Source organism: Ambystoma mexicanum, chromosome 2p (genome assembly GCF_040938575.1).
Source record: "Ambystoma mexicanum isolate Mex_15411 chromosome 2p, UKY_AmexF1_1, whole genome shotgun sequence".
Lineage (NCBI taxonomy): Eukaryota > Metazoa > Chordata > Amphibia > Caudata > Ambystomatidae > Ambystoma > Ambystoma mexicanum.
The window spans coordinates 893,817,177-893,843,759 of NC_090923.1; the positions used below are offsets into that span (position 1 = coordinate 893,817,177).

General features: G+C 42.9%; 1 protein-coding gene across 2 annotated transcripts in view; it reads right to left on the bottom strand.

Annotated features, from left to right (window-relative positions):
- Nucleotides 1–16,268, bottom strand: part of HIF3A (hypoxia inducible factor 3 subunit alpha) — a 194,382-nt gene extending 178,114 nt beyond the window's left edge. Inside the window, exon 1 of one of the 2 annotated variants that reach the window (XM_069644592.1) lies at nt 16,074–16,268. In XM_069644592.1, the coding sequence (XP_069500693.1) occupies nt 16,074–16,177 (104 nt within the window). In that variant the 5' untranslated portion in view covers nt 16,178–16,268. The remainder of the gene's footprint in view (nt 1–16,073) is intronic. The other variant, XM_069644595.1, reaches the window with a different exon arrangement.
- Nucleotides 16,269–26,583: the final 10,315 nt, after the last annotated feature.

Consider the following 26,583-nt stretch of genomic DNA (forward strand, 5'->3'; position numbering starts at 1 on the left):
TATTGGGACCAGACATCCCAGCCCACATCCTGGAGGCACACACAAGGCCTGTAGAAACCCGCAAAAGCATCTGTGTTTCTCGGGAAAGTACATGCCCAAATAAAGAAGGCCCCGGGTCGGCTCGACCTGGGGAAGGTGAAGGGGGCAAGACGGTGAGCGGGCAGGACAAAGAGCCTCGTGGTCTGGCCATTTTGGGAGCCAGGCCACCATTTTGGGCTAAGCGCGAGAAACGCGCTTAAACAGCCAAAAGGAGCTCAAAACACAAAGAAACCATCGCTGCCACCAGTCCCGTCCGTGATTCACTTGCACCGTTCGTTAATAATCCAAAAGAGAGTGTCTAGGGCCTGTAGAGTGACCCAAGAGACCCAAGAGACCAGTAACTTAGCTTACAGTGCTCTCGTGTGTCATGTTGCACGAAAGCTGCAACATGATAAAAGAACTACGGAAAACAACGTTTCCCGGTACTGACTGTCTTAAGGGCATGTCAGTTTCCCCGTAAGAATGGAGCGAAAGCCCAGAGGAGTGCGGCAGAAGGCTGCACTTCTCTGGCAAAGTCTAGATCAGGGTGAAAACAACAGCAAAAAGGTAAGGGGTTGCCACATGGAAGGAAAATTACCCACAATTAAGAAATCTTTCCTAACACTACGGCAGGCAGTGCACTGCCATTAGCGAGTGGTAGCACCATTTAAGTGTAGATAACCACAGACACCATCAACTTCTCATCAATGCCATTGCTGACACATTGATTGTAAAACAATTTATTTTGTAATGTGCTACCTGGCTGCTAGTGCTACTATACCAGTCGCAGAGCCCTCCCAAAAGTTCCTTCATCTTTATATTTATTGTTCATGTTGAATAAAATAGTAACCATAATATACTAAACCCTTCACTGTTAGAGTGTTGCCTCCTGCTGGACCTCTGATTTGGTTGCACAACACAAAGTCCTCTTATGATGCTGTACTATTAGTCTAGTCACACTTTTCTTGGCAGACTTTCTGAGACTGTCGAGTTAACTTCCAGGACAATCTGACATTACATGATTGAGTGCTTTTTATTTAACTGTCCAGTCAGTGTCCATCCATAATCTCCCCTTCTATTAAGTCGTATTTGTCATTAATCAGGTTCATGAATTGCTTATTTCATTAAACCAATAGAAAGCATTTCCTTTATATTCCATAAATTTAGTCAACTGAGAATGCAGGAGCTACTGCTGTGCTACTAATATTTATTTGTAAGGCAAAATCTGTGTTCCACTAGAAGAACCCCTCTGTTCTTGTACCAACCCATCATAAAACAAAAGATCTTGCTAATGTTTAGAGATGTAAAAGGACACAATTTGAGATGAGCTACAGTCTTAGGCGGACAATAGAACACCCAAATGTCCCTTGAAGTAGAGCTTGTTGTGCCGCAAATTCGCATTCCTCGCTTGCACACAGTGGAATCGGATCACTAAGCACTTGCTCGATCGTGGGGCACCGGGCCGGCGCCGCCGACCACCCCCGGTCTGGTGGCGCATCACTCAGTTGCGCACATGACTGAAAAACAGCACAGACACACACACACACACACACACAACTATTCTTTGGCGCGCACAGCCCAAAAAAATTAGAGGGAACATTGTTCAGGGGTGCACAAAAATGCTGTGTTGTTGCTCATTCTATGTCTTGGCTGCAAATAACTTCTGGTGACATTTAAAATATTATTATAAAATTGCTAATCAAATAAGTTTACCAATGAAGAAAATTTTAATTAGCAAATTTCAAAAATCAATTACTAATTTATGCTTTGCATTATTGTAGACTGGCGTTTCCTCTGTTTCATATCACTTGATTTGCCAGGGAGAAATATAGTCTCACCAGCCAGCCAGTGCACCACGGATTCTAGTTTAGCGGACTATCTGCAGCATGACCAACATTAATTTCCTCCCCTATTTCTGCCAGTCACTGTTGCAAATGCAGGACAGATTTCTGTTCTACAGCATAATGAGTTAGACTCTTTCTTGAGCCCTGAAATACTATGCTACGGAGTCTTGTATAGCAAAAGTCTGTTCTTTTCATTGCTTATTGACATTTCAGGATCTTCAAGAGGGGTAGGTGACTTAACGTAGGAGCAGAACAAGGCTGCACTGTTGTGTGTAGATCTGCAGAGAAAGGGCTTTGCATATTGTGCACGTTTTATATATGTTGTGTGTTGTCTGGAGCAGCGGTTATGGTATGCTATATGTTTGTCTGGTTGTAACCAATGTCTGGAAGAGTAGTGTTTAATGATATGATATGGCATTTATAATGCGCCTATACACAAGTGTTTCAAGGCACGACGAGGGGCAAGGGAGGGGGAAACAGAGGGAGGACAGACAACGATCCTACTAGGCCAGGTGTCATTCAGATTGCGCAAGTGCATGGGAAGGGGAAGGAGGAGATGTGCGGGGGGGAAAAAGGGCGGAGAGGACAGTGCAGTACATGGGATAAGAAAAAAACAAAAATGAACAGTAAGAAAAAGTACGGCCAGCAGGTGGCAAGTGCAAGGATAAGTGCAGACATCAGGTGTCAAGTGCTGGTAATGGGACTATAGGGATACAGAAACAGTCCCCAAGTGTGGGGGGTTGCCAGGAAGGCAGTGCAACTGGCAGGGGAGGGGACCTGGGCCCGAGATCAGAGGGTTATGTTAAAACATGTATAACGTGCACCTGGTACCCATAGGCTGATGGGCACAGACTAACGTACAGCAAACAAAAAATTAAACAGAGAATATAACGAACTCAGAATAAGACAGGCATAAGCAAGTGAGGCTACAGCAGCTATCTATGTAAAGAGCAAGGTCTTCAGCTGCTTCTTGAACAGTTGGGTTGAGGCTATTGTCCTAAGGGTGGGCGATAAAGCGTTCCAAGTGGTAGGAGCTGCGACTTCAAATGAGCCCGGTCTTGCCCCGTTAGAATTGCTACGAGGGACTTTAAGAGTATTGGTGTTATCAGATCTTAATGTCCTAGCATTGTCTTTCAAGACGATGGCTTCCTTCAAATACAAAGGCATTTGACCCATGATACATTTGTGAATAATAAGAAGAAGCCTAAACAAAACTCTTGCCCCAATCGGTAGCCTGTGGAGGCTCCTTCTAGCTTCAGAGACGTGATCCCTTTTTCCTAGGCCATTCACCATTCTCACCGCCCCATTCTGGATCACTTGGAGGCGTTAAATGTCTGCCTGTGGGATGCCCCCACAATAGGCTGCAGCCATAATCCAATTCAGAACCAATAAAAGGCCCTTGCCAGTGTTTCTGCATTTTTCTCTGGGATCAGCGGACGAAGGTGGCGGAAGAGTTTAATGAAGTATGAGGATGAAGAGACGAGATTGTTCACCTGGGCATTCATATTCATGTGTTTATCCAGGTACACGCCTAGAGTCTTAACCTTATGCAGGATCCCAATGACACAGTTATCCAAAATTTACTGGGAGTGCCCACCAGCACAAATTCGGTTTTGGCGCTATTCAGAGCCAGCCCATTGGAGACCATTCAGTTTGGGATTTTAAGGTAGATTTTATTGATGAGAGCTTCATCTTTTTGGTGTATGCCCGAGATGGGTAGGACACATAGTTAGCAAATATGATCCCCTCCTCCTCCAGCATCTGGAAGAAGGACATAAAGATGTTATAAACATATGGTGACAAGCAAGCTCCCTGGGGAACTCCATACAGTAGGAGCATGGGGTCAGCTTCTGCCGACTCACTAACTACTCTTGTCTGTCTTTCAAGAAAGAGGATAACCATTGGATTGCCTCTTCAGAAAATAATGCGTTCTCTCTTAACCTGGTGGACAGAATGGAATGGTCCACCAGGTCAAAAGCCGTGGAGAGGTCTAGGATCATCAGGAGAGCAATCCTGCCCTTATCCATCCCTTGAATAAGGTGAGATTTAAGGGCCAGAAGAGCTGTCCCAGTACCATGATTGGTATTTGTGCAGGATTTGGTTTTGTTCCGAAATACCGATATTTGATTATACGCGACTCAATCTAAGATCGTCAAAAGAAAGGCGGTATACATAATCGGTCTATAATTGGAAGATGTTAACGGGCACAAGTTAGGCTTTTTCAGAAGGGGCGTGACCCAGGCATTTTTTAAATTGTCAGGCACTAAATTTGTCTGAAATGAGGCATTCACAAATTTCGTTCGTGCCGGGATAAGAATAGGTAGACATTCTTTTATTATGATGGAAGAACGAGGGTCTCCTTTGCAACTGGTGCTTTTAAGTTGGCTGATGGTTTTTGCCAACTTAAAAGTGGGTGGATCTTTCTCCTTATCTGACCGGCAATGTATCTTTTCTTGCTGGCCTATTGTGTTCAGGGCAAGTTTTTGTATCTCAATTATTTCTTTGATTTTTTCTATTTTATTGGACATGGCTGATTGTTAAAAATAAAGAATGGTGTACCGAAATCCAATCGGATCTTGTATAGATCCTGTGGTGTGTGTTTTTTCTTTTAGAATTTTAAAGAGCTCCTTAGAGTTGGATTTTAGCATTATTAATTCTATCGTTCAAAGCCTCCTTTTTAGCTGTCATAACCGCTTTTTTTAAAAACAGCAGCTGTGATTTTATATGCTTGTAAGTTGCTTGGAGATTTATCATTTCGCCACGAATGATAGAGTTTCTTTTTATTAGCTTTAAGATCTAACAGATCCTTGGAAAACCATTTGTTTTTGTATTCTGTTATTTTCATTTTAGTTTTAGAAGGGGCAAGCTTCTCTGTGATTGTCTTTAAAGAATTTGTCATTATAGCTGACATGTCTTCCGGGTTGGTTAGCATTCCTATATCCGTGTTCAGAGACTCTGCCCAGGAACCCAAGGAACCTTTATTCAAGTTTTTATGACTTCTACTGGTTACATATGATTTTGGGTGAGAGGATTTTTACTTAAAAATCCTAATTGAGAATGAAAGCATATGCTAAAATGGTCTGACCATGGACATGGCTGCACATCCACATTACTCACTGTTACATTCAGGGAGGTGACACAATCTAAGGTGTGACCCTTAATATGAGTGGTGACTCTGACATGATGGCAAAAGCCTAGAGCATCAAGGGTGTTTACCATTGTCTTGGAGTCGCTGCCTAACCAGAGATTAAAGTCTCCCAACAGGACCAATTTGGTATCTGGTTTCAGGAAGGAGAGAAGTATACTATTAAGAAGAATGGGAAAAGAGGGGTAGTTTATGGGGGCTCTATAAAGTAAAAGAATATTCAGGGTGGTTTCAGCACTAATAGCTATTTTGGTAAGAATGATCTCTGAGCCTGGAATTATGTCAATTTTTTTTCCCCATGTTTTCAGGCTAGCTCTAATAGGTGCTACACCCTCCTCCTCCCCACCCCCCCATTCTGGACTCTGTCTTGTCTGATCATGTAGTAGCCCTCGGGAATGGCCAGTGATTGTGTGGGATCAGCTGCCTCATGGCTCCAAGTTTCTGTTAACGCACAGATGTCGAGATCAAGGTCTTCAATAATGGAGAGCACCTCCGTGGCGTGTTTCAGGAGGGATCTCGTATTGAGCAGTAAATATTTAAGGGTGCATTGAGAGGGGGTGGATTCAAAACTGTTCTCACAGATACTCTCCCAATAGACTTGCTTTGAGTACTTGGTTCCCCATGGGTGCTTTGTATCTGTCGGCTGCGATACGCATAATCATCGGGACAATTTGGACACTGTAACTCCTTAGAGAGATGATGGTGAGCAGCCACCTTCGTGGCTTGTGATAAATCCTCACATCTGTTCGCTTATATGCAGTTGGCAATATGGTCAGCTGTGGTTGGGAAACACTAATTAATAGTGTCTATAGTAGCCCCCGAGGTTTCAGACTCCTGAGTCTTGTGTATGGTAGCGTCGGGAGTCACTGCTCTTAGATGCTCGATGATTTGTAATTCGGCACAGAAAGTGGGACTATCGATCAATGTGGTATTATGGGACCGTTCACCGAGAAAGATTGAATGGATGGCATAATACCAATAATCTCCATTTGGGTGACCAGGTCACCAGTGCAAATTCAGTGTCAGCCAGGAAGTCAGCAAGGGAGAGGAGGAGAAAAAGCAGAAGCAAAGAGAAAGGTTTTGAGGTGGTTCCGGAACCGAAGAGGATTCTCCTCCAGTTTCAGGGAGGCTGTTCCAGAGGGAGGCCCCAGCCGAAGAAAGATATCTACCACCAACTCGTTGCTTGGAGAAGCGACAGACCCCGAGGGAGTTTGATGTAGATGAGAAGAGCTCGAGAAGGAAGGTATTTAGGGAGAGAGAGTTGAAGGTAATGAGGCCCCAGGCCCCAGAAGGCCTTGTGGACGATGCAGAGGGTTTTGAACTTAATCCTCGCAGCCACTGGGAGCCAGTGCAGAGATTTCAGTCCTGGAGAGATATGATCCCTGGGCTTGATGTCAAGTACAAGTCTCGCAGTCCTGTACTGGATAAGTTGCAGAGGGCGGAGAGTAGAAGCATGCAGATTTGGAGAGGAAAGAAGTCAGCCATGCAAGAGCCTGACCAGTGATACCCAGGTTATCACTGAGACAGTTGAGCAGGATGTCATGGTTGACAGTGTCAAAGGAGAAGAGAGATCAAACAGGATGAGGACACAAGGGGTGCTAGAGTCAAGGTTGGAGAGCAGGTCAGGAGAGCAGTTCCGTGCTTCTGGCAGCTCTGAAGCCAGACTGATGATCATGAAGACAGCCAGCAGATTCAGTGTGGAGATTAAGCTGGGAGATGGCCAGTTTCTCCAGGAGCTTGCCCAGGAAGGGAATGATGGAGTTAGGGTGATAGTTGGCCGGGCAGGATGGGTCGGCCGTGAGTACTCAAGAAGGGGGGTGCACAAGGGAGTGCTTCAGGGCAGATGTGAAGACTCCAGTGGCGAAGGAGAGATTGCAGAAGTCAGCCAGGGCAGGAGTCGGAGTGGTCCTTGATAGTTTTGGAGGAACAGGGGTGAACCTGTTTTGACTAGACTTTCATAGATCGGACTTGTCTAGCAACCTTGTCTGTGGAGAACAGGGGAAAGGCAGAAAAGGAGAGGGCTGCAGAGAGGCCAGAGTAAGAGCAGTGGGTGGGGGGACAGAGGGGAAAGGAGGAGAGAGAGGACAGGATGTCCTGAGTTTTAGAGATGAAGTGAGAAGCCAGTGCCATACAGAGGATCTGGGAGGGGACAGGAGAGGTAGCAACTGTGGCAATGAGAATGCAGAGAGCTGTGCTTATGGAAATGTAGTGTAGACACAGACTTTTGAGTGGTGCATGTTCCAATGTACTAACCTGTTTTGTTGCTGGAGTTTTGTGTCAAGATGTGTTGTTGGTTAGGGTGATGGGCAGAATTATTTCAAGGTAGTACTTGTTACTAAACATTTACAAGCAGGCCACCCACTAACGACTGGGGACAACCATTGTTTACTTCGGAAACATCACATTTGGTCACATTTATCTGGTTATATCCATGCAAAACATTCTTTCTCCTGCTTTTATGCCCTGCCATTTTATACGACCTTTGGCTAAGTGATGCTATGTCAGGTTACACTATGACACAGCAAAAATTCAAGGGCCAACTGGGGCCTAACTTCTGACTGCCAATTAACACATCAAGGGCACTTCCACCATAGTACCAATCTGGCTTAAATGGTATTGCAGCTGGACATGCACAATGAATTAGCAACTGACAAAGCAAAATAAAGTATTAGCATGCTGGGAGTTACCAAGAGAAACATACACTTTGTCCTAAAACCCTCTCATTTTTATGAGAAATGTAAGTGGCTTAATGTGCTTAACATTGCACCATAACATCAGTTCCCACACACATTACTTGGAGGAGAATACCTCCCCACCCCACCATCACCTACACAAATTCTAAGAATGTAGCCGCACTATCGCACAGAAGCGCAACCCATGCTTTAACGAGCAGGTGGCTTTCAGAAGACTCTGCAGCGCTGCAGTATTCCGAAAGCAGTCTGCTCGTTAAAGCGCGGGTTGCACGCCCATGTGATAACACGGCTTCAGAACAGGATCCTCTCTGCGAGATCTGTCCTGAAGCTGGGTTATCACACGCACAAGCAACCGTTTAAGCAGGCAGAACTTTCAGTAGACTCAGCAAGGGAAACTAAATACAGAAAATGCCAAAGCCTCACATACTTGTAGCAATTGACCAAACTGGTATACATGTTCTGCAATGTACAGACATTTGTTTTACTTAGGGTGTGTAGTGTGACCAATCAAAACTGCACAGAGCCCAACTTCCATTTATTCGCAGAGGGTTTCTTACGGAATCACTTTAAGACAAAAATGGGACATCCTAATGTTCCCATGATGCTCTTTGCTTTTATGCAAATAACCAGGGTTGGGTTCTATGAAGAGATACTGTACTGCGTGATCTAGCCTGGGGACATGCCCCCAGCGATATCCCCACCGCCCTTCCAAGGATGAGCGGGTTCCCCTTAGTACATTTTTACTCATTTCCAGCACTGCACCCAGTCCTATTTTTGCTTTGACTTCTGGGATTTCTTGTATTTATTTTCCTGTTTGAAAAAAATACAAATCCCAGAATCCAAAAGGGGGAAAACAGAAAAGGGTGCCCTTCTCGTGAATGGCCACGGAAGTGTGGGAGCTCTGATAAGATAATGTAATATTGTGGTCTCATATAGTGCTTCAAGGTAGACCTCTCCAGCTTCTAGCCACTGTGGGATTACCCCGTTTTGAATGGTACTTAACATGTCATCCGTCGGAGGTCGATTAAATTAGGTCGGCTCTGCCACAGAATCCAATCTCTCGAAGTGCAGGCTGCTCTCATGTCACAGACCAATACTTAAGTTTACCCGTGCACCCAGCGCTGAAACGTCTGGGCAAAACACTTGTGTGAACATGCCCATTAGGTTTGTACTCTGTTGAAAATAAATATTTAATTGCAGCTTTGTATGTTTAAAAGCTGTGCACCTTTTTATCATTTACTTGCAACATTTTCGGAAACGCTTCTCCTTTCATGGGTTATTTTCCAGTTGTTCATTTATCAATTCATCAAATGGAAATGTTTATTTCAGTGGGGCGGCAGCAAAAAGAATCCCGAGTCCCCCCTAATTTCCAACACCCCACTACTTACCCTCTCCCCTTCCCCTGCTGGTGGGATCCCACAGTTGATAACTTCCATTTCCAGCGCTGCGTGTACCTGCACACCAGGCTCCCAACGCTATTGCGCTAAACATGCTTCAATCCCCTCGCTATCCGGAAATATGAGGTGAGGGGAAGGGACTTCCGCACCTAGCATTTTGTTAGTCAGAGACTGGAGAGAAGCCTTTCCTGAAACAAGCAGCTTTAAAGTGATACTGTGTGTTAGCGCATAAAAAATTCTTTGCACTAACGCAGCAACATTTTAAAGTTGCTAATTTCAAGAAAGGCTTCAAGAGAGGCGAGGGGAGCCTTTTCTGAAACCAGCACTGTTAAAGGGTGTTGCATGTAAACTCATTATATATGTATGCTTGTGTGCAAGGAGTGTATATGTAATGTGTGAATGTGTGAATGTGTGAATGTGTGTGTATGTAATTGAGCCAGTCACTCAGAGTGTATGGTGAATGGAATGTTTAAATGAGTGAGTGAATGTGTAGTTGTGTCTGTGCACTTGGGTGAAATGCTGGTCCAAGGAGCTGATTCTGGGGGGTAGAGGGTGGGGTGTTTGATGGCAGGAGGGATGGGTAGGGAAAGGCGGATGTCTCTCAACACAAGATATTAGTGGACATCCATAATAACGTAAGCATGATATGTTATATGGCTAGAATGGCATTTCAGTGCAGCCAGTCTAGTCAATTCTTACTGTGTCTTGACATTTTATTTACTGGGAGGGACGTGTTTTCTTATAGTATCATTACTAGCATTATAAGTATGTTAATGTATGGGAATATTGGCATAGTTTTGTTCTACCAGAATGGAAATGTATGGGCACAGCCAGCGTGAAAATGTTTTCATACTGGTATAATGAACAGAAATGTATGGTTTGTATCTCATGTTGAAGTTGGACTAGTGGCACACTGTACTTCCGCCTGGTCCCCTGGTGGTCGCTTTTGCTTAAAGGGTGATGCCTGATCGAATACCTGGGATTTAGATATAGAAAATATCAAAGCAAATAAATATGTATGTTATCTTCAAATCCAATCATTTTGTCATTCTCACTGGCAAATTGCGCTTTAAAATATACCATTTGATAGATACTTGGGCCCCACGCCAGACAACCCTTGGGGTAGAACAGAGGGGACAGAGCCTCCAGGTTTCGCCCACCCAGTTACTGAAGTTGCCCCTCCCATCATCAGTTAGCCACCCGCAAAATGTAGGCTTCGTTGCACCCCTGCTACACACTCATAGCACGTATGCCTATTTCGCACCTTGTCTAGAAGCAGGCAACATTTTCGCAGCCTCTAACAACCAGAATCAGCTCCATCAATACACCTAAGCGCACACACACAATTACACATTCACTCACTGAACTCTATATATTCGGATGACATGGCTGATCATTGTCCTCTTAGATACTAACTCCTTTGCCAAGATCTGCAAGGATTTCACCCACATTAACTGAGTAATCTGCATTGGACGTAGATGGTGGCGCTGGACGAGCTTTGGTGGCTCTTAACTATGTATTATCCACCTTTGCAACTCTTTTTGAAAATATCAACACAGACGTTAAAACACATACTTTTTTATTGCAGGCAATTATAAAGAAATTGGATATTGCTGCACATGAGTCTGACTTGAGATCTCTATTACATCTGGAGCTGGAGATAATGAGATCTGACTCTTCTCAGGCTATTTCGATCCTCCAACAGGACTCAGGCCCTCCTCAGAATATCGGCACAGTGGATATTAGTACTTCAAGTGGGTTTGTTGAGCCTATTACGGTTCTTGATTCTCTGCCGGTGTAAGTTGAGGAAACGTTCCCCCACGCCTGATGTCGGCTCTAAGCAGAAAACTGTGCAAGTTATGGAGCTTGTATGTAAAAAATCTCTTGCTAAAACAAAACATCTTAAAAAACAATTACCAAAGCAAAGAATGCTAAAATCTCTAAATCAGGAAGATCTTCTAGAAAATTCCTTAGGAATTTAACCATACAGGAATCGTTTGCATAGAACAACAACTCTAAGGATACTTCTAGCATGACTAAAAGACAGTTTTGTCGCCAGACAGATGATGAGGTTGGCCAAGTTGACAACTATGCGTCAGTGTCTGACTCCAGTTGCCATGGATAAACGGTCAAATCGGCAGGGAAATTTAATGCGATACAGTCCAAACAAGTGGCACCCATCTTGGCTGGGTCGATAAGTTTGTGTGGTATCCTTCAGCCTGTGCAATCATCAAAAGATGGTCCTGTAAAGACTAGTAAACATTCTGTTGCAGTTCAGACTAGTTTAAACTTTGGAGAATCTAGATTAGGGGGTGATTTGTGTCCCAAGGCAAATACTATTTTATGTGATGTTTGTATTAATAGAGTGATGCCACTCAGACTTATCTGGAAGACCAAATAGGGATGAAGGGTGTCCCTCTGTTGCACAATTGGAATGCAGTAATAGGGGAACACTAATGGAAAAGTTACGTGTGCCATACAAACCGAAAGCCGCAAGGATCTTTGTCTACCCGATGAGACATTTGGGGTTGGGATTGAATTTAAAGGAAAAGTTACTAAGGCTATTCAAACTGAACGGGTTGATTGTGCATGGGTCGGGGCTGTGAGAACAGGGGTCTGTTCTGAAAATCCAGGTCTTCAATGTACTGCGCTTGGGCCGAAGGAGCACAAACCCATTTGTTTGGTGTCAATTCCTGGGTATAGAAAGCAATGGAGTGTCGTCTACCATTGGGTCAGACTTTTTTGGGGGAGGGGGGAATGGTTTGAGATCAGCTAGATCAGTATTGTTTGATCAACAACAGAACATTATTGGATGTCAACAGTTAAATAACGGGTCAGTTCCCACAACCAGTGTTCTGCGGCTGGCTTTTGGCATGGAGAAACCACCTAGAGGTGCGAATGAGCCTATGCAAACAGGCATCCCAGGTGGGCCTATTAACGACCCTTGAGGTGATTCGAAGCTGAGTCAGGAATTATGCCCAGATAGACTCTTGGTGAAGTGGCTTGAATGGGATGATGTGACTGATTTTGAATCGATCATGTATATTGGCGGTATTTGCTGAGAAGGCAAACTTGAGGGCAATCTCTACAAAAGACATTGATAGAGTCGTATTTCTGGATCCAGAGCAAACTGTTCGTGTCATTGTGGATATAATATGGACCATTATAAGGGAGACATCACCCTTAAAGTTTATGGGCTTTGATGTTCGGGAGTATGGACAAGATCATTCTTTGTGAACACCTACTGCCAGGTTCAAACTCAGGGTAAATTGTATGAATAATGCCATTACCACTGTACCTAAGGGTGCAATAGGTGGTGGAGAGACCACCAATCAATGGAAATTACGGATTGTTCATGGATTCCTGGTGCATTGGTTTCAACTAGGATAGTCATGGAATGAAAACCACATATTGGTAAGAATTCAACTATTTCAGTATTATCGTGCAATTCACGTGGACAATGACATTTCTTTACAGATCCATCCTTGGGTTCAGCTTTAAAGATACATGCAGTTATGTTGTTTCAGGAAACTTGGCTATCATCCTGTGTAATTTTAGAATACATTTACAGCCAACCACTCATGGAGGAGGCTGTCTAATCGGGGGCCTTGATGTGTGTTATAAAATCAACCCCCTTGCTTTCATATATTAAAGATAGTAATTTGCAGGAGAAGACTCATGCCATCGAAGTATGTTTACAGACTGGAACGACGTCTATGATGATCTTATTTTTAAATATATACTGGCATGTTGGTGTGGCTGATTTCGATAGGTTTCTTGAGGTTATCCCTGATTTTGTTCATAACTGCAGAAGCTTGAATGTTGATCTAGCTGGAGAATTGAATTCTACCTGTCCCACTGAAGATGATATTCCCACAACACACATAATTGTGATGCTAAAACCAGTAAGGGGGAAAAATGGTTTAAAGTGGACAAATTCTCTTACTGCTCTCTGCCTGTTAAAACTGAATATTAGTCTTAATGGAGACATAACCTAGAAGTTCACGGGGCACAGCGGTCCAGTCCATCAGTTATCGATTACATATGTGTGGACCATCGGCTAGGTGTTCGCAACTTGTTATCGATTGTAATCAATGGAGTGAACATTTCTTTTACTGGAAATCCGGGAGCCAACCAAATCTCGGAGTGGTCCTATTAATACGCAGCTAAACCCAGGCGGGAATCGTATCACCTGGACTAAAGGCACTATTTCAACATGCAATGATACTTTGATTGGGGTGTTTAAAAGGATCACATTTGAATTGGAACAGCTTCCATTTTCCCTGGTTAATTAGGAGACATTCCAGGTTGGGAGCCAGAAGTGTTTACGAAATTGTAAAAAAGTACAGACAGCCAGGCCAGTTAAATATACACATGCATTTGACATAAAGCTTGCGGAAGTTAAGCATGTTATGAGGCAAACTATTCGAAAAATATCAATAAGGAAGATTTCAGTGATGGTTAAAAAAAAAAAAGATAATTAATCACGTTAAGGCAGGTTTTAAAAACTAGTGTAAATGACAACGTCCTCATTTATATCAGCAGGACGCAGAACTAATGCTGAAGCTGTTGAGGAATAATGATGTTGGTAACTTCGGGAGAGTTTTAAACTCATTGAAAGGTAGCCAAGCAGTGATGCAGGTCAATGCGGTAGCAGAAGCTGACTGCATTAAGCACTATGGAGCTCTTTTATCCACGTAAACTAGTAATTTACCTCTGATAAGTCAGTTCCTGGTTAGTAGGCTTCTTGTGATATTTCTAATTGTGATATACAGCTTATAGAGGAGAACATAGCTAAATCTAGTAATTAAAGGGACCCGGGACCAAACAACATGTTGAATCTGTAATCTAAAGGTGAAGCGGCCCTCTGGGCCTCTATTCTAATCCCCTGTTTCAGGATGTGATTGATCAGGACTTTTTTTTCGCTATTGTGGCATACATCCTATATTCTGCCAATCTATACAAAGAAGGGTTCGACATCAGATCCATGTTGTTATTGTCCAATAACTATATTGGACGCTGATAGCAAAATATTTGCCAGTCTATTGTTACGTGATCTTGAAGACTGGGCAGTGGGAATTGGCAGAATCAGGAAGCCACAGACAGGCATCAGGCAGATGCATGCACCAGCCTGAATGGATTCATCTTTAAGTTCTTTCAAGAGAAGGTTTGGTTGGGGGTGATAGTAGAAGGTCTACGTGGGCTTGATTGATCTAACCTCTGCGTTTCACCTTGTAAACAGAAATCCACCATGGCATAAACTGCTCGATTGGGGCATTCGCCCTGACATTTTGAGATTAATACTGGGGTTGCATGAGCGGACAAAAATCTAAGTTAGATTGGACCAGTGCGGAACACTATCCAGAGTAATAGACACTCGTACAGGTTTGAGGCAGGGGTGCATTTTGCCCCCCAGCCTCTTTAATCTTTTTGTGTCGGATGTTGAGGGCTGGCTCCGGGGTAAATTGCTGGTTCCACCCAAACTAGGTACAATAGTATTACCTATCTCTCTTATGCTGATGACTTTTTATTGTTTGACCTAACGACTATAGGCCTACAGAGACTGATCACAGCATTCGCAGAGTATGCTGTTGCCAATTCGCAGAAAATTAATGTTAGTAAGACTAAGATCTTGACAATAGTAAGGCGTAATAGTAGGATGTCCTTCTCATGGAAACTGAACTTGGAGTGTCTTGAGTCTGTTGGGAGCCTTGTTTATCTTGGATTTACTATACTTGTTACACCATGTAAGAAGCAAACTGGTGAATGGTTATTGCAAAAGGCCACAATTTTGACATCTCAGATGCTTAAAATTAAAATAAAATATTGTATGTTTTCTTTGGTATCCCTCGTTTTCGAGGGCAAGGTTGTCCCTAAGCTTATTTACGGCATTGACGTACTACAACTTTGGACCGTTGACACCTTGCATACATTAGAAAGCTATGTGTGACGCAGAGTATTACAAATACCCATTGCTGGCCCACAGAGGCTATACGATTTGAATTGGGTATGAACTTGCTTGAGGCTAAAGCAAAGTGGAAATACACTTCTATAACAGGTTTCTTAATCCACCAGCGGTCTCTTTATACTCTGATATTGCTGTGGGGATGTGCAGTGCCTAAAAATCGGTGTGAACACTTTTAATGTGTATTGTGGAAATGTTTTGACAGAACTTTGTCAAACTCTGGAGGATCTTCAGGATAATCTGGCTAAGGTCAAAGGAACCTTGTTAAAGCGGGATTGGATCAAAACCTTGAAAGCCTGTCATTATTTTAAATCCCTTACATACATGAAGTATGAACACAAACAGCTTGGTGTTCTGGTTTGCCATATTAATCTTTTTACATGTCCTATTGCATGGATGGAATTTTGTGGGTTTCGTTATAACAGTAATTTGATAGGAGAGATCATAAGAAGACATAATCCTCACTTGATTGATTCAGGTTTTTGAAGATTTTGTAATAACCCTTACTATTTGGAAACCTTGAAACATAATTACATATTGTCCTAATTGGTTGTCAAGACACGTACCTATTTTTAAAGAGTTTGTTTTTCTTTGTCATTTGTAAAAAGTGAAAATCTGTGGCAGAGATGGTTGGCGGGAAATCCATCATTAGCTTTAGCGGTTGTCCAATTTATAAGGACCTTAAACCTTGACCCAGCAAGGACAACTCATACTTTCATCCTTCCAATAAATGAGTACCAATTTCGGTTGGGTGATATTGTATGTAAATATTTTCTCTCTAAAGCGCTTTGGATTAAGGCACTATATAAATAACACATCACCCGACACGAACCTGCAACTTCAAGTTGCACATCTATCTGAAGAGAGAGCGCGCTTACATTTGCACCTCACTAAAACAGTCACATTTATCCCGTTCCCCATATTGCTGCAGATACTCCCCCAATTTGTGCAGCTAATATTCTCCACCTTCTGGATACAGGTTTGTAGTGTCGTTTCGCCCAGCACTCTCACCTTGGCATTGATGCCCTCTCTTCCTTCTCCATCTTCTTTCTTTCTGTTCTGATGAGTACGAAGTCCGACAACCCTGTCCCCGCACATTCGTGGAGTACGCACATACCCCCTCCCACTGCTCTAGCTCACAGCGAACGTCACAAAAAGCGAGTTTGCCAGTCGCCTTGCCCTTTTCTGGCTAAACACCAATTCCGTGCTACGTGATGGCTCATTGGCTGGCTAGAAGGCGCGGTCTGTTTGAGCCTTGCAATTTGATTGGCTACTATGGAACGACTCTGAAGTTCGTCAGAGCTAGGAGGCACGCAAACTCTTTAACCCTTCCATGTCTTTTCAAGTACACTAATAACTCTGCTCGGTTCACACGCTCGCTGGATGATTGTCTGGACCAAAGGTTGTCAACTTGTCAGGAACATTGGGGGGTTCATTGGAAAATGCAGAGTACTGTCTCTTCTCTGGACAAGGGATAATCATAAAAAAAACACAATGAAAATGCATTTTGAAACAAAGAAAGGCGTTGTTAGTGTTCCTGTACGCTTTTGCATTGCAGTTATTCACAAGGACGAAGGAGACATTGGGCAATATTGCTACTGTTTACTAGGACGAAGAGCAAGTAGTGCATATGCGCTGCTAATTCATTTACTCGGCCTCCCAGCAACCACGAGAGAGTGTTAAAGGGGAGTTAGGGTTACCCATAGTCCTGGTAAATAGTGCGGCGTTGCTCCAGTTTTTCAGGATGATGATGAGTGCAGAATCTTCACCATTACAAAGACAATATAGAAAGTAAAGCTACACTCTGCCGTGTCCTCTTTATGATTAAAAAGGGACAATAGAAGTGACGAGAAAGGGGAGGAGGTAGTTCTGGCGCTCCTTCATCTGCAGCCCGTCACCAGTGTATGGTCCTCAGGGGATCTGGCTTAAAGAGCATTAAAAGACGAGGGCAATTCCACAGCACAGTCACCCAGGGCCTGGGTCCTTTTGTACAAGGCCCCGGGCAGAGGCTCTGCACCCAGAGAAGGAAACACACACACACACCAGATGGAATCTCCGGTGTAACTGAGACCGTGCTGTCTTTCTTCTTCTTGCTGATAGGTGATTATTGGGTACAGAGGCTTGAGCCTCATTACTCCATCTTCTCGGGTTGAGTATGTAGTCCTGGGTTTCGATTCTTCATGTTCTGTGTGGACTTGTCACAGTAGGGCTGGTTTCACAGGGTCTTCGCCGTGATGGGCCACGGGTAGCGGTCCAACAGGTTTGCAGTGGTGGCAGGCAGTCTTCTGATCAGAGGGTTTGGGTTCTAATTCAGTCCTTGGTCGAAGTTCTTACTCTGCTTCGCTAGATGTTCGTCCAACATCTCGATGTCTGGTTTTCTGTGAAGGTCAGCTATCCTTGTGAAGATTGATGTTCCAGACGCTATCCCGCAGGGCCTTGTTCTGGATTATCTGAAGACTCTTCCAGTGTAGCTCATGACAGGTCAGTGCGTCCGTGCGTGTGTTGCTCTGCCTTTATTTACCATGTGCCGCTTCTCTGCATCACCACGTGATTGATTGCATGCGTGCAAGTCAGCACACAGCACTCACTAACATCCCAGAGCCATGCTGAAACCTGGAGCGCTACCATGCACTCTCACACGCCTTCTCCTCTCACAAAATTAGCTACCCCACCGGCCCGGTGCCTATTAGTCACATATGTAGTCCATCAACCTCACTCAGGCTCTCACCGCTCTCCTTGGCCGGCAGGGTGTGTTGACCTCTCGCTCTGGTGTCATTTGGACATCTTCCAGTGACAGCGCTTGGGACTCTTGGCCATCGTTGTTCACATCCTCTTGTGTGTCACTTTAATGGTTTGCCTCTCTTGACCCTGCTTGCTGCATTGGAACTCTCACTTGCCCCTCCAACCGGCCTGACAGCTGTTTGAATGGGGAAATATTCCTGGTGATCGAGTACCATCTTTGCCCCGTAACCATGCATCCACCCCCAGTGACCACTTTCATGGGAAAGGGGTCAATCAATAAAGCAAACTTGCTCTGCGGCTTGTTATTCTTTACTAATACCACACCCCCCACCTCCAGAGAGGACGATAAGGCACCTCTTTGTCAGCTCTCGTCCTCGTTCATTTGTTTCCTCTTGGCCAGGTATGCCTGATTGTCTAGGTTCACCAGCCTCCACGGAGGAACAGTGTATATTTGTGTACTTAGGGCTCTCCCCATCAATGCCGTCACTGGAGCAACCCCTGTCAAGGCACAGGGTGACAGCCGATATTCCCACAGAAACAGATATATAACTCTTTCTGTATCGTTGTATTCCTCCCAGGCGATGTGCAAAGTCCTGTTTAGGGTCCTGTAAGGAAGGCATGGTATCAACAGTAACACAGACACAAAAGATGAACGTTTCAAAAACCTTTATTTTTATATTTTAGTAAGGTTGGGAGAATTCCTAACAGGAGTTGCGGTGAGTGTGCACAACCTTAAATAGTTGATTTCGTTTTTGTTTTTCATAATCAATTGGTGATGCTTTAGGGTGCAAACCCGCTAAAAAAGTGCCTCTGTAAAGTAGCACTAAAATAGACTACCGTTCCAGGACCTTGGCTGTGAAGCCAGCGGTGCGGGCTGCACTCCCTTGTCCACAGTAATGTGGTTTCTCTTGGTTCATAAGTATATATCCAACATAAAAGATTCATGTATCCAGTCTATTTCATCAAATTTTGCTGAATTTGTATTCTCAGTAATCTGAGATTCTAATATCTCTCTTTATGCAGCTGCCATTAAGAAGGACAATGCATTTCGGAATCGACTTCGTTCATCAGGGCCTTATTAGTCTGATTACAGTGATTATAACACGAATATGTTGTCACCAAAGTGAAACACCATTTAAATAACCCAAATTGGCCAGAGTCCATGAATTAATGTTTTATCTGTTTTGTCTGTGGTAGTTAGTGATATGGAGAAAGTTCTTAAAGAAGTGCATTCAATTATAAAGTGATGGTACAAAAAATGCTCGGCATGAGGTACAAATTAAAAAAACTAACAATTGTTCTCCCGTTGCTGATACCATAACTGTTCAAAGTTCAGCAGAAAATCTTGAATAGGGAATACTCAACACTGCAGGTCTGTGTCGAGGAGACATAAATCAATTAAATTATTATTCAATTCACCACTGAATAACTGTGATCCACACGTATCTTACTGATCTCATATACATCTACTATAATACCTAAACAGTTAGTTACTAATAGCTTATGCCTATCAAGACACTTTCTTACTGGGATAGAAAGTTAGGTCACACAAATTAGCAATCACTTAAATAGTATATGATGAACTTAAATGGTTCGATAAAGAACCATGTGGAAGAGGGTATGGTTGAGCATAATTGACATTCAATGGTAACTATGTTGCCGATACCGTGTAAAACCACAAAAAATAACTTAAATCAAACTCCTCATTAATTCCATCAGGGGACAATTAGTCTAATCTGTCGATCCAGAAAGCTTCTTGCTGAGCCCTCCATTTTTTCATGTCTTTGCTGGACCCTTTGGTTGATTAAACCCCAGCACTGCAAACCTCAATTGAGTTATGGAATGTCCATTAGCCTTAAAATGTCTTGCTACGGCTGAAGTCAAATTGTTGTTATGTATGCATGATTTGTGTTCCTTGATCCTCACTCATATTTTACGTGCTGTTTCCCCTACGTAATAGATACCACAAGGGCACTTAATGGCATAAATTACGTTTTCTGACATGCAGGTGGCATGCTACCTGAGTTTGATTTTGGCTCCTGTTTGTGGGTGCGTTATCGTGTTACCTTTCATCACGTTGTTACAATTGCTGCAGCTCATGCAGGGGTAAGTGCCAGGGTGTTTATCGGGTTTCCTGATAGTATTTTTGCCTCTTGTGTTAACAAGCATATTTCGTAGATTATTGCTTCTTTTATAAGCAGAAACTGGCGGTTGTGGAAACAGATCTTTAATCAGTGTATCACTTGTAAGTATACTCCATCTGTCTCGAATTATTTTTTTGATTTTTTTACTTTGATTAGCATATGTCGTAATAATACTATTTCTGGGTTCCGTCGATCTGTTTTTTTGGTGAGCAGTTGATGTTTCTGTGTTTGTTTTTTCACATGCTGCTTGCAAATCTGTTTGTGGGTAGCCTCTCTCCTTCAATCACTCTTGAAGTAGTTTCAATTGTCTCTCACAGTCTTCTGGGTCACTGACGATTTGTTTAATCCTTAACATTTGTCCAAATGGTAGGTTACGCAGAATGTTGGGTGGGTGAAAGATCATACGATGTAAGAGAATGTTCCAATCTGTTTGTTTTGTGTAAAGTGTTGTATTAATTCTGTTTTCGTTTATCACTGTTTGTACATCCAAATAGTGTATATTGGGATTCCCAATTTCTAGGGTGAATTGTAATTTTGTATCTATACCATTCAAATATGCTAGGAAAGTTTCCAAGTCTCTCTTTTCACCTGACCATATTTCGAAAATATCGTCAATATAACGAACCCAAGTTTTCAGGTGGGGTTTCCATCTTGTGTTTCCCAGAATATTTTTGCTTTCGAATTGGTACATAAAACAGTTAGCATACGCTGGCGCTATGGTTGCCCCCATGGCCGTTCCGGATATCTGTCTGTAGTAATTCTGGTACAACACATCGTTCAAGCAACCCCCACATTTGTTAAGGACACTACGCATTTCTTACAGATACTGAACCGAATTGAGTTGGAAGATCAAGACATTTTGTTCAGCATAGATGTTGTAAGTTTATACACGAGCATTCCCCATGATCAAGGCCAAGAGGCAGTCCAGACCCTCTTGCTTCAGGCTGGACAGATTGGAGCAAATAAAGAGTTCCTGATGATTCTGTTGGAATTTATATCTATGCACTCCTGCTTTGAGTATGAGCAGAAGTACTTGTGGGAAACACAAGATGGAAACCACACCTGGGTTCGTTATATTGACGATATTTTCGGAATATGGTCAGGTGAAAAGAAAGACTTAGAAACTTTCCTAGCATATTTGAATGGTATAGATACACGATTGCAATTCATCCTAGAAATTGGGAATCCCAATATACACTATTTGGATGTACAAACAGTGATGAACAGAAACAGAATTAATACAACACTTTACACAAAAAATAAAGATCAGAACAATCTCTTACATCGTATGAGCTTGTACCCAGCCAACATTCTGCGTAACCTACCATTTGGACAAATGTTAAGGATTAAACAAATCGTCAGTGACCCAGAAGACTGTGAGAGACAATTGAAACTACTTCAAGAGCGATTGAAGGAGAGAGGCTACCCACAAACAGATTTGAAAGCAGCATGTGAAAAAACAAACACAGAAACATCAACTGCTCACCAAAAAAACAGATCGACAGAACCCAGAACTAGTATTATTACAAGATATGCTATACAAAGTAAAAAAATCAAATAAATAATTCGAGACAGATGGAGTATACTTACAAGTTATACACTGATTAAAGATCTGTTTCCACAACTGCCAGTTTTTGCTTATAAAATAAGCAATAATCTACGAAATATGCTTGTTAACACAAGAGGCAAAAATACTATCAGGAAACCCGATAAACACCCTGGCACTTACCCCTGCATGAGCTGCAGCAATTGTAACAACGTGATGAAAGGTAACCGATAACGCACCCAAAAACAGGAGCCAAAATCAAACTCAGGTAGCATGCCACCTACATGTCAGAAAACGTAATTTATGCCATTAAGTGCCCTTGTGGTATCTATTACGTAGGGGAAACAGCACGTAAAATATGAGTGAGGATCAACAAACACAAATCATGCATACATGACAACAATTTGACTTCAGCAGTAGCAAGACATTTTAAGGCTAATGGACATTCCATAACTCAATTGAGGTTTGCAGTGCTGGAGGTGCAATCAACCAAAGGGTCCAGCAAAGACATGAAAAAATGGAGGGCTCAGTAAGAAGCTTTCTGGATCGACAGATTAGACTAATTGTCCCCTGATGGAATTATAGAGGAGTTTGATTTAAGTTATTTTTTGTGGCTTTACACGGTATCGGCAACATAGTTACCATTGAATGTCAATTATGCTCAACCATACCCTCTTCCACATGGTTCTTTATCGAACCATTTAAGTTCATCATATACTTTTTAAGTGATTGCTAATTTGTGTGACCTAACTTTCTATCCCAGTAAGAAAGTGTCTTGATAGGCATAAGCTATTAGTAACTAACTGTTTAGGTATTATAGTAGATGTATATGAGATCAGTAAGATACGTGTGGATCACAGTTATTCAGTGGTGAATTGAATAATAATTTAATTGATTTATGTCTCCTCGACACAGACCTGCAGTGTTGAGTATTCCCTATTTAAGATTTTCTGCTGAACTTTGAACAGTTATGGTATCAGCAACGGGAGAACAATTGTTAGTTTTTTTAATTTGTACCTCATGGCGAGCATTTTTTGTACCATCACTTTATAATTGAATGCACTTCTTTAAGTACTTTCTCCATATCACTAACTACCACAGACAAAACAGATAAAACATTAATTCATGGACTCTGGCCAATTTGGGTTATTTAAATGGTGTTTCACTTTGGTGACAACATCTTTGTTTTATAATCACTGTAATCAGACGAATAAGGCCCTGATGAAGGAAGTTGATTCTGAAATGCATTGGCCTTCTTAATGGCACCTGCATAAAGAGAGATACTAGAATCTCAGATTACCAAGAATAAAAATTCAGCAAAATTTGATGAAATAGACTGGATACATTAATCTTTTTTATGTTGGATATATACTTATGAACCAAGAGATACCGCATTACTGTGGACAAGGGGGTGCAGCCCGCACCTCTGGCTTCACAGCCAAGGTCCTGGAACGATAGAATTCCTAAGAGGCCCTAACTCTCGAATGGGAGTATTCTCAACTGTTAAATAAATAATAAACAAGTCCATGTCAGTCAAGTCAAAATAAAAAGGCCTATACTAAAAAAACAAACCTTGCCCTCCTTCTCAAATGACAAATGTGCTAAGGGGATATAAAAAGGACAAATAGCGTCTTCAAAGAATTGTCAAAATGGCTTAGGCAACAACTCCCCTCCCCACCAAGGCATAAAATAAGCAGTGTCGCATAGCAATTTGCTATGCAATTCTGCAGGTTCGCTAATCAAATGGGCACTTGTGTAGCAAAGTTAGCTATTTAAGTTGCCCTCTTAAGTCCAAGCACAGCTCACCGTGCATTCCTCTCTTGTTGTTGGTGCTCTCTTCAATCTCTTTTCATTGTTCACAAGTGCTAATGGAGAGAAAGTGCAGTAGCAATCATCTCCACCACTTGTAAGTGCCAAAGGCATGTGTGGGAGTGCTAGGCAAGAATGTCTTTTTTTTCAAATAATTGCAAACCAGAAGTAATCATGATGATACTTTTATTAAGCTTTCAATATCCTGTCTGGCAAAGAGTACCATGTGTCAACTATATATATATTTTTTAAAGACAATCTTGCAATTCCTTTCCTAAAATGTAAGTTGTTACATAACGCATAGGTACAGTATCGCTACTGTAAAAGACGGCATCATCTCCAGTAAAGTTTAGGTTAGTGTTCTAAATTTCATAGTGTCAACTATAATTCATTTTGTTGGGGAAGATGCATCATATTGACAAGTGAACACTTTTGAAAATGTACATGATCACATGATCAAATGCTTTTGATGGCAAACCTAGTTCTGTAAACTGCAGGTTGCATACATCTTGCAACTGGTGCTCCAATGAGCAAACCCATACTCCTTGACATTCTATATAATCCCCCTGTTGCTTTATACCAGGTACCCTAAAACTGAGATGACCACAAACTACAATATTCCACCTAGTTTGCCTAATTCTCTGCCTGCTATGCAATCCACTCTGCTTAGTCTCTTTCTTGCCTCTTACATAACGAACACACAAAGCCAACTAGATACTTACGCAAAGTAGTGATCAATAGTTGCATCCAGTCTGTACATCTACAGATGTACTGCAATACCAAACACTGTAGTTGGCCTCCAAAGCTCACTTTCCTTTATGATTGCATTATATATTGCATTGTTACGCTCACCTGATATCCCCGGGGGGGTCTGGAAGGCTCTCAGATCTGGAACCCTGGATGCGTAATTGCCCAGTGCTAAATAATGAATCTTAGTTATTTGTAGGGTAAGCTATCCTTCCTGCGTTTCTTGTGCAGGGGCGCTTGACATTTGTTGGCGAGCTGCCCGAGTTGCTTCACTGGTGCAGTACGCCTTCCTTGGGCCCAGGCCTGCTGTGACCCCGAATCTGCTGGTAGGCAGGTAGGTTTGTTAATTGTAAGTCTTTGTTCTGTTTATGGTGGGAATTCGTTAATGTCTTTATCTCCTTCTTTTCAGGTGCGAAGGTCTTGATGCTGGCGTGCTGGATGGAGAGGCACGTTTTCTAGGTAAGAGAAAGCGTGACGCGCAGTGTATTTATTGTCTTTTGAAGCTAACCTGTGTTTTCTTCTTCTTCTCCTCACAGGCTGCTGTGGTGCTACGAGTGGATGAGAGCGCGATGAAAAACAGGCCCCCGGAATCTGTTAAGGTAAGTGCAGCGCTGCGCGGTTGTTTAATATTGAAAGCGAACCTGAATATGTCTCTTTTCCTTTGCAGATGTTGCTGTGGTGCTCCGTATGGAAGCGTGGCGTAGCGCAGTGGAATTCAGGTAAGACTGATGGAATTCGATGTTTTGGAAGCGCACATTCTAATATTGTTTTTCCCTTTCTCGTTATTGCAGGTCGCAATGTTCGAACAGCAGCTGTGGTAGCGGTTCGCTGGAAGTCCTTAAGCTAGTACTCACAGGTGAGTGATGTTTCTTCTTCTCTCGGTTTCCGCAGATTGCAGCCCAGTTGAGATGCTGAGTGCGGGATGGTGTTTTCTCAGGTAAAACAGAATAATCTTGTTCTTGTTCTTGCAGGATTACAGGAAGATGCTGAAGACGAGGAGCTGGACACAGTGAGCATCACGCTGCTGGTTGCAGAATAACACGAAGCGTGTTCTGCAGTCAGGATGTGGTTTATATAGCCCAGGTAAAATAATACCAGGGAAAGTAGTTCCAGGCCTGCCACACCCAAAACACTAGACCGCATGGCTTGGTTCTTAGAACTAGACTGTGTGGGTGCTTCCATGTTGGATTTAAAGGCCCATATACATAAATGGGAACTAGTTTGAACAGCCCTTCCTTCCTACATATGAGCCTGGTGCCAAAGGCGCCAGGACTGGCTCCAGGAGCCCTTTTGCAGTGGTTTTAACTTGTAACTTGTGCCCCCTCACAGTGGTCATGACAGCACTCCCCCCCCCATGGGATACTTCCTATCCAGTACGGGTTTGGTGGGGTTATCCAGGTGAAACCTCTTAATCAGACGTGGTGCGTGAATATATTCACTTGGTTCCCAAGTTCTGTCTTGAGGCCCGTACCCTTTCCAGTCCACTAAATAGTATAGCTTAGATCTGGTACGTTTCGAATCCAGGATATTTTTAACTTCAAATTCAGGCTCTCCATCAACTAGCTCAGGTTTTGGTGGTGTTAAGACTTGGGTTCCTGGTTGTACAGGTTGTACAGGTTTTACAAGTGACACATGGAACACCGGATGAATTTGCATGCTTGCTGGTAAGGCAAACTTGACGGCCACCAGATTTATCACCGATTCGATGGTATAGGGTCCTAGATATCTTGGACGAAAGGTCCGGGTACCTTTTATGGGCACATGTTTTGATGCCAACCAGACTTCGTCTCCAACTCGGTAATCGGGAGCTTTCTTTCGATGCCGGTCAGAGAATATTTCTTTTGTCTGTCTTTGGCTTGCAGTAAATGTTCATTTGCCCTTTTGAAGGTTTGGGTTATGCTTGTGTGTAGAGTCTTTACCGCTGGCATTTCCAAAGTCTTGGGGGAGTCTAGTTCAGAGGTACGTGGATGTCTTCCGTATATTGTGTAGAACAGGCTTTGTCCCGTGCTGGTGTGTATGGAGTTATTGTATGCGTATTCCGCTATCCAATCTTTCCAATTCTCTTCCACTTGATGCAGCATGCAACGTAGATACCGTTCTAATGTCTGGTTTGTTCTTTCTGTTTGTCCATCCGTTTGGGGGTGATGGCTAGTGGATAATCGAACATCGATTTGTGCCATGGTAGAAGTTGGATACAAATTGACTTCCACGATCTGAGATTAGGACTGAGGGGAAACCATGCAGTTTTATAATCTGTTCAAGAAATGCTTTTGCCAGACCGGTAGCGTTAGGAAGTCCTTTGAATGGAATGAAATGTGCCATTTTAGATAAACGGTCTACAACCACCAGAATGGTATTAAAACCTTGACAGGGAGGTAAGTCCATAATAAAATCAAGAGAAGAGTATGCCAGGGAACCGGTGGAATATGCAGTGGTTGTAGGAGGCCAGCTGGTTTCTGTTTTTGTGATTTATTCTGTGCACATATCCCACATGATAGAACAAATTGAGCAATGTCCTTACGCCAGGTTGGCC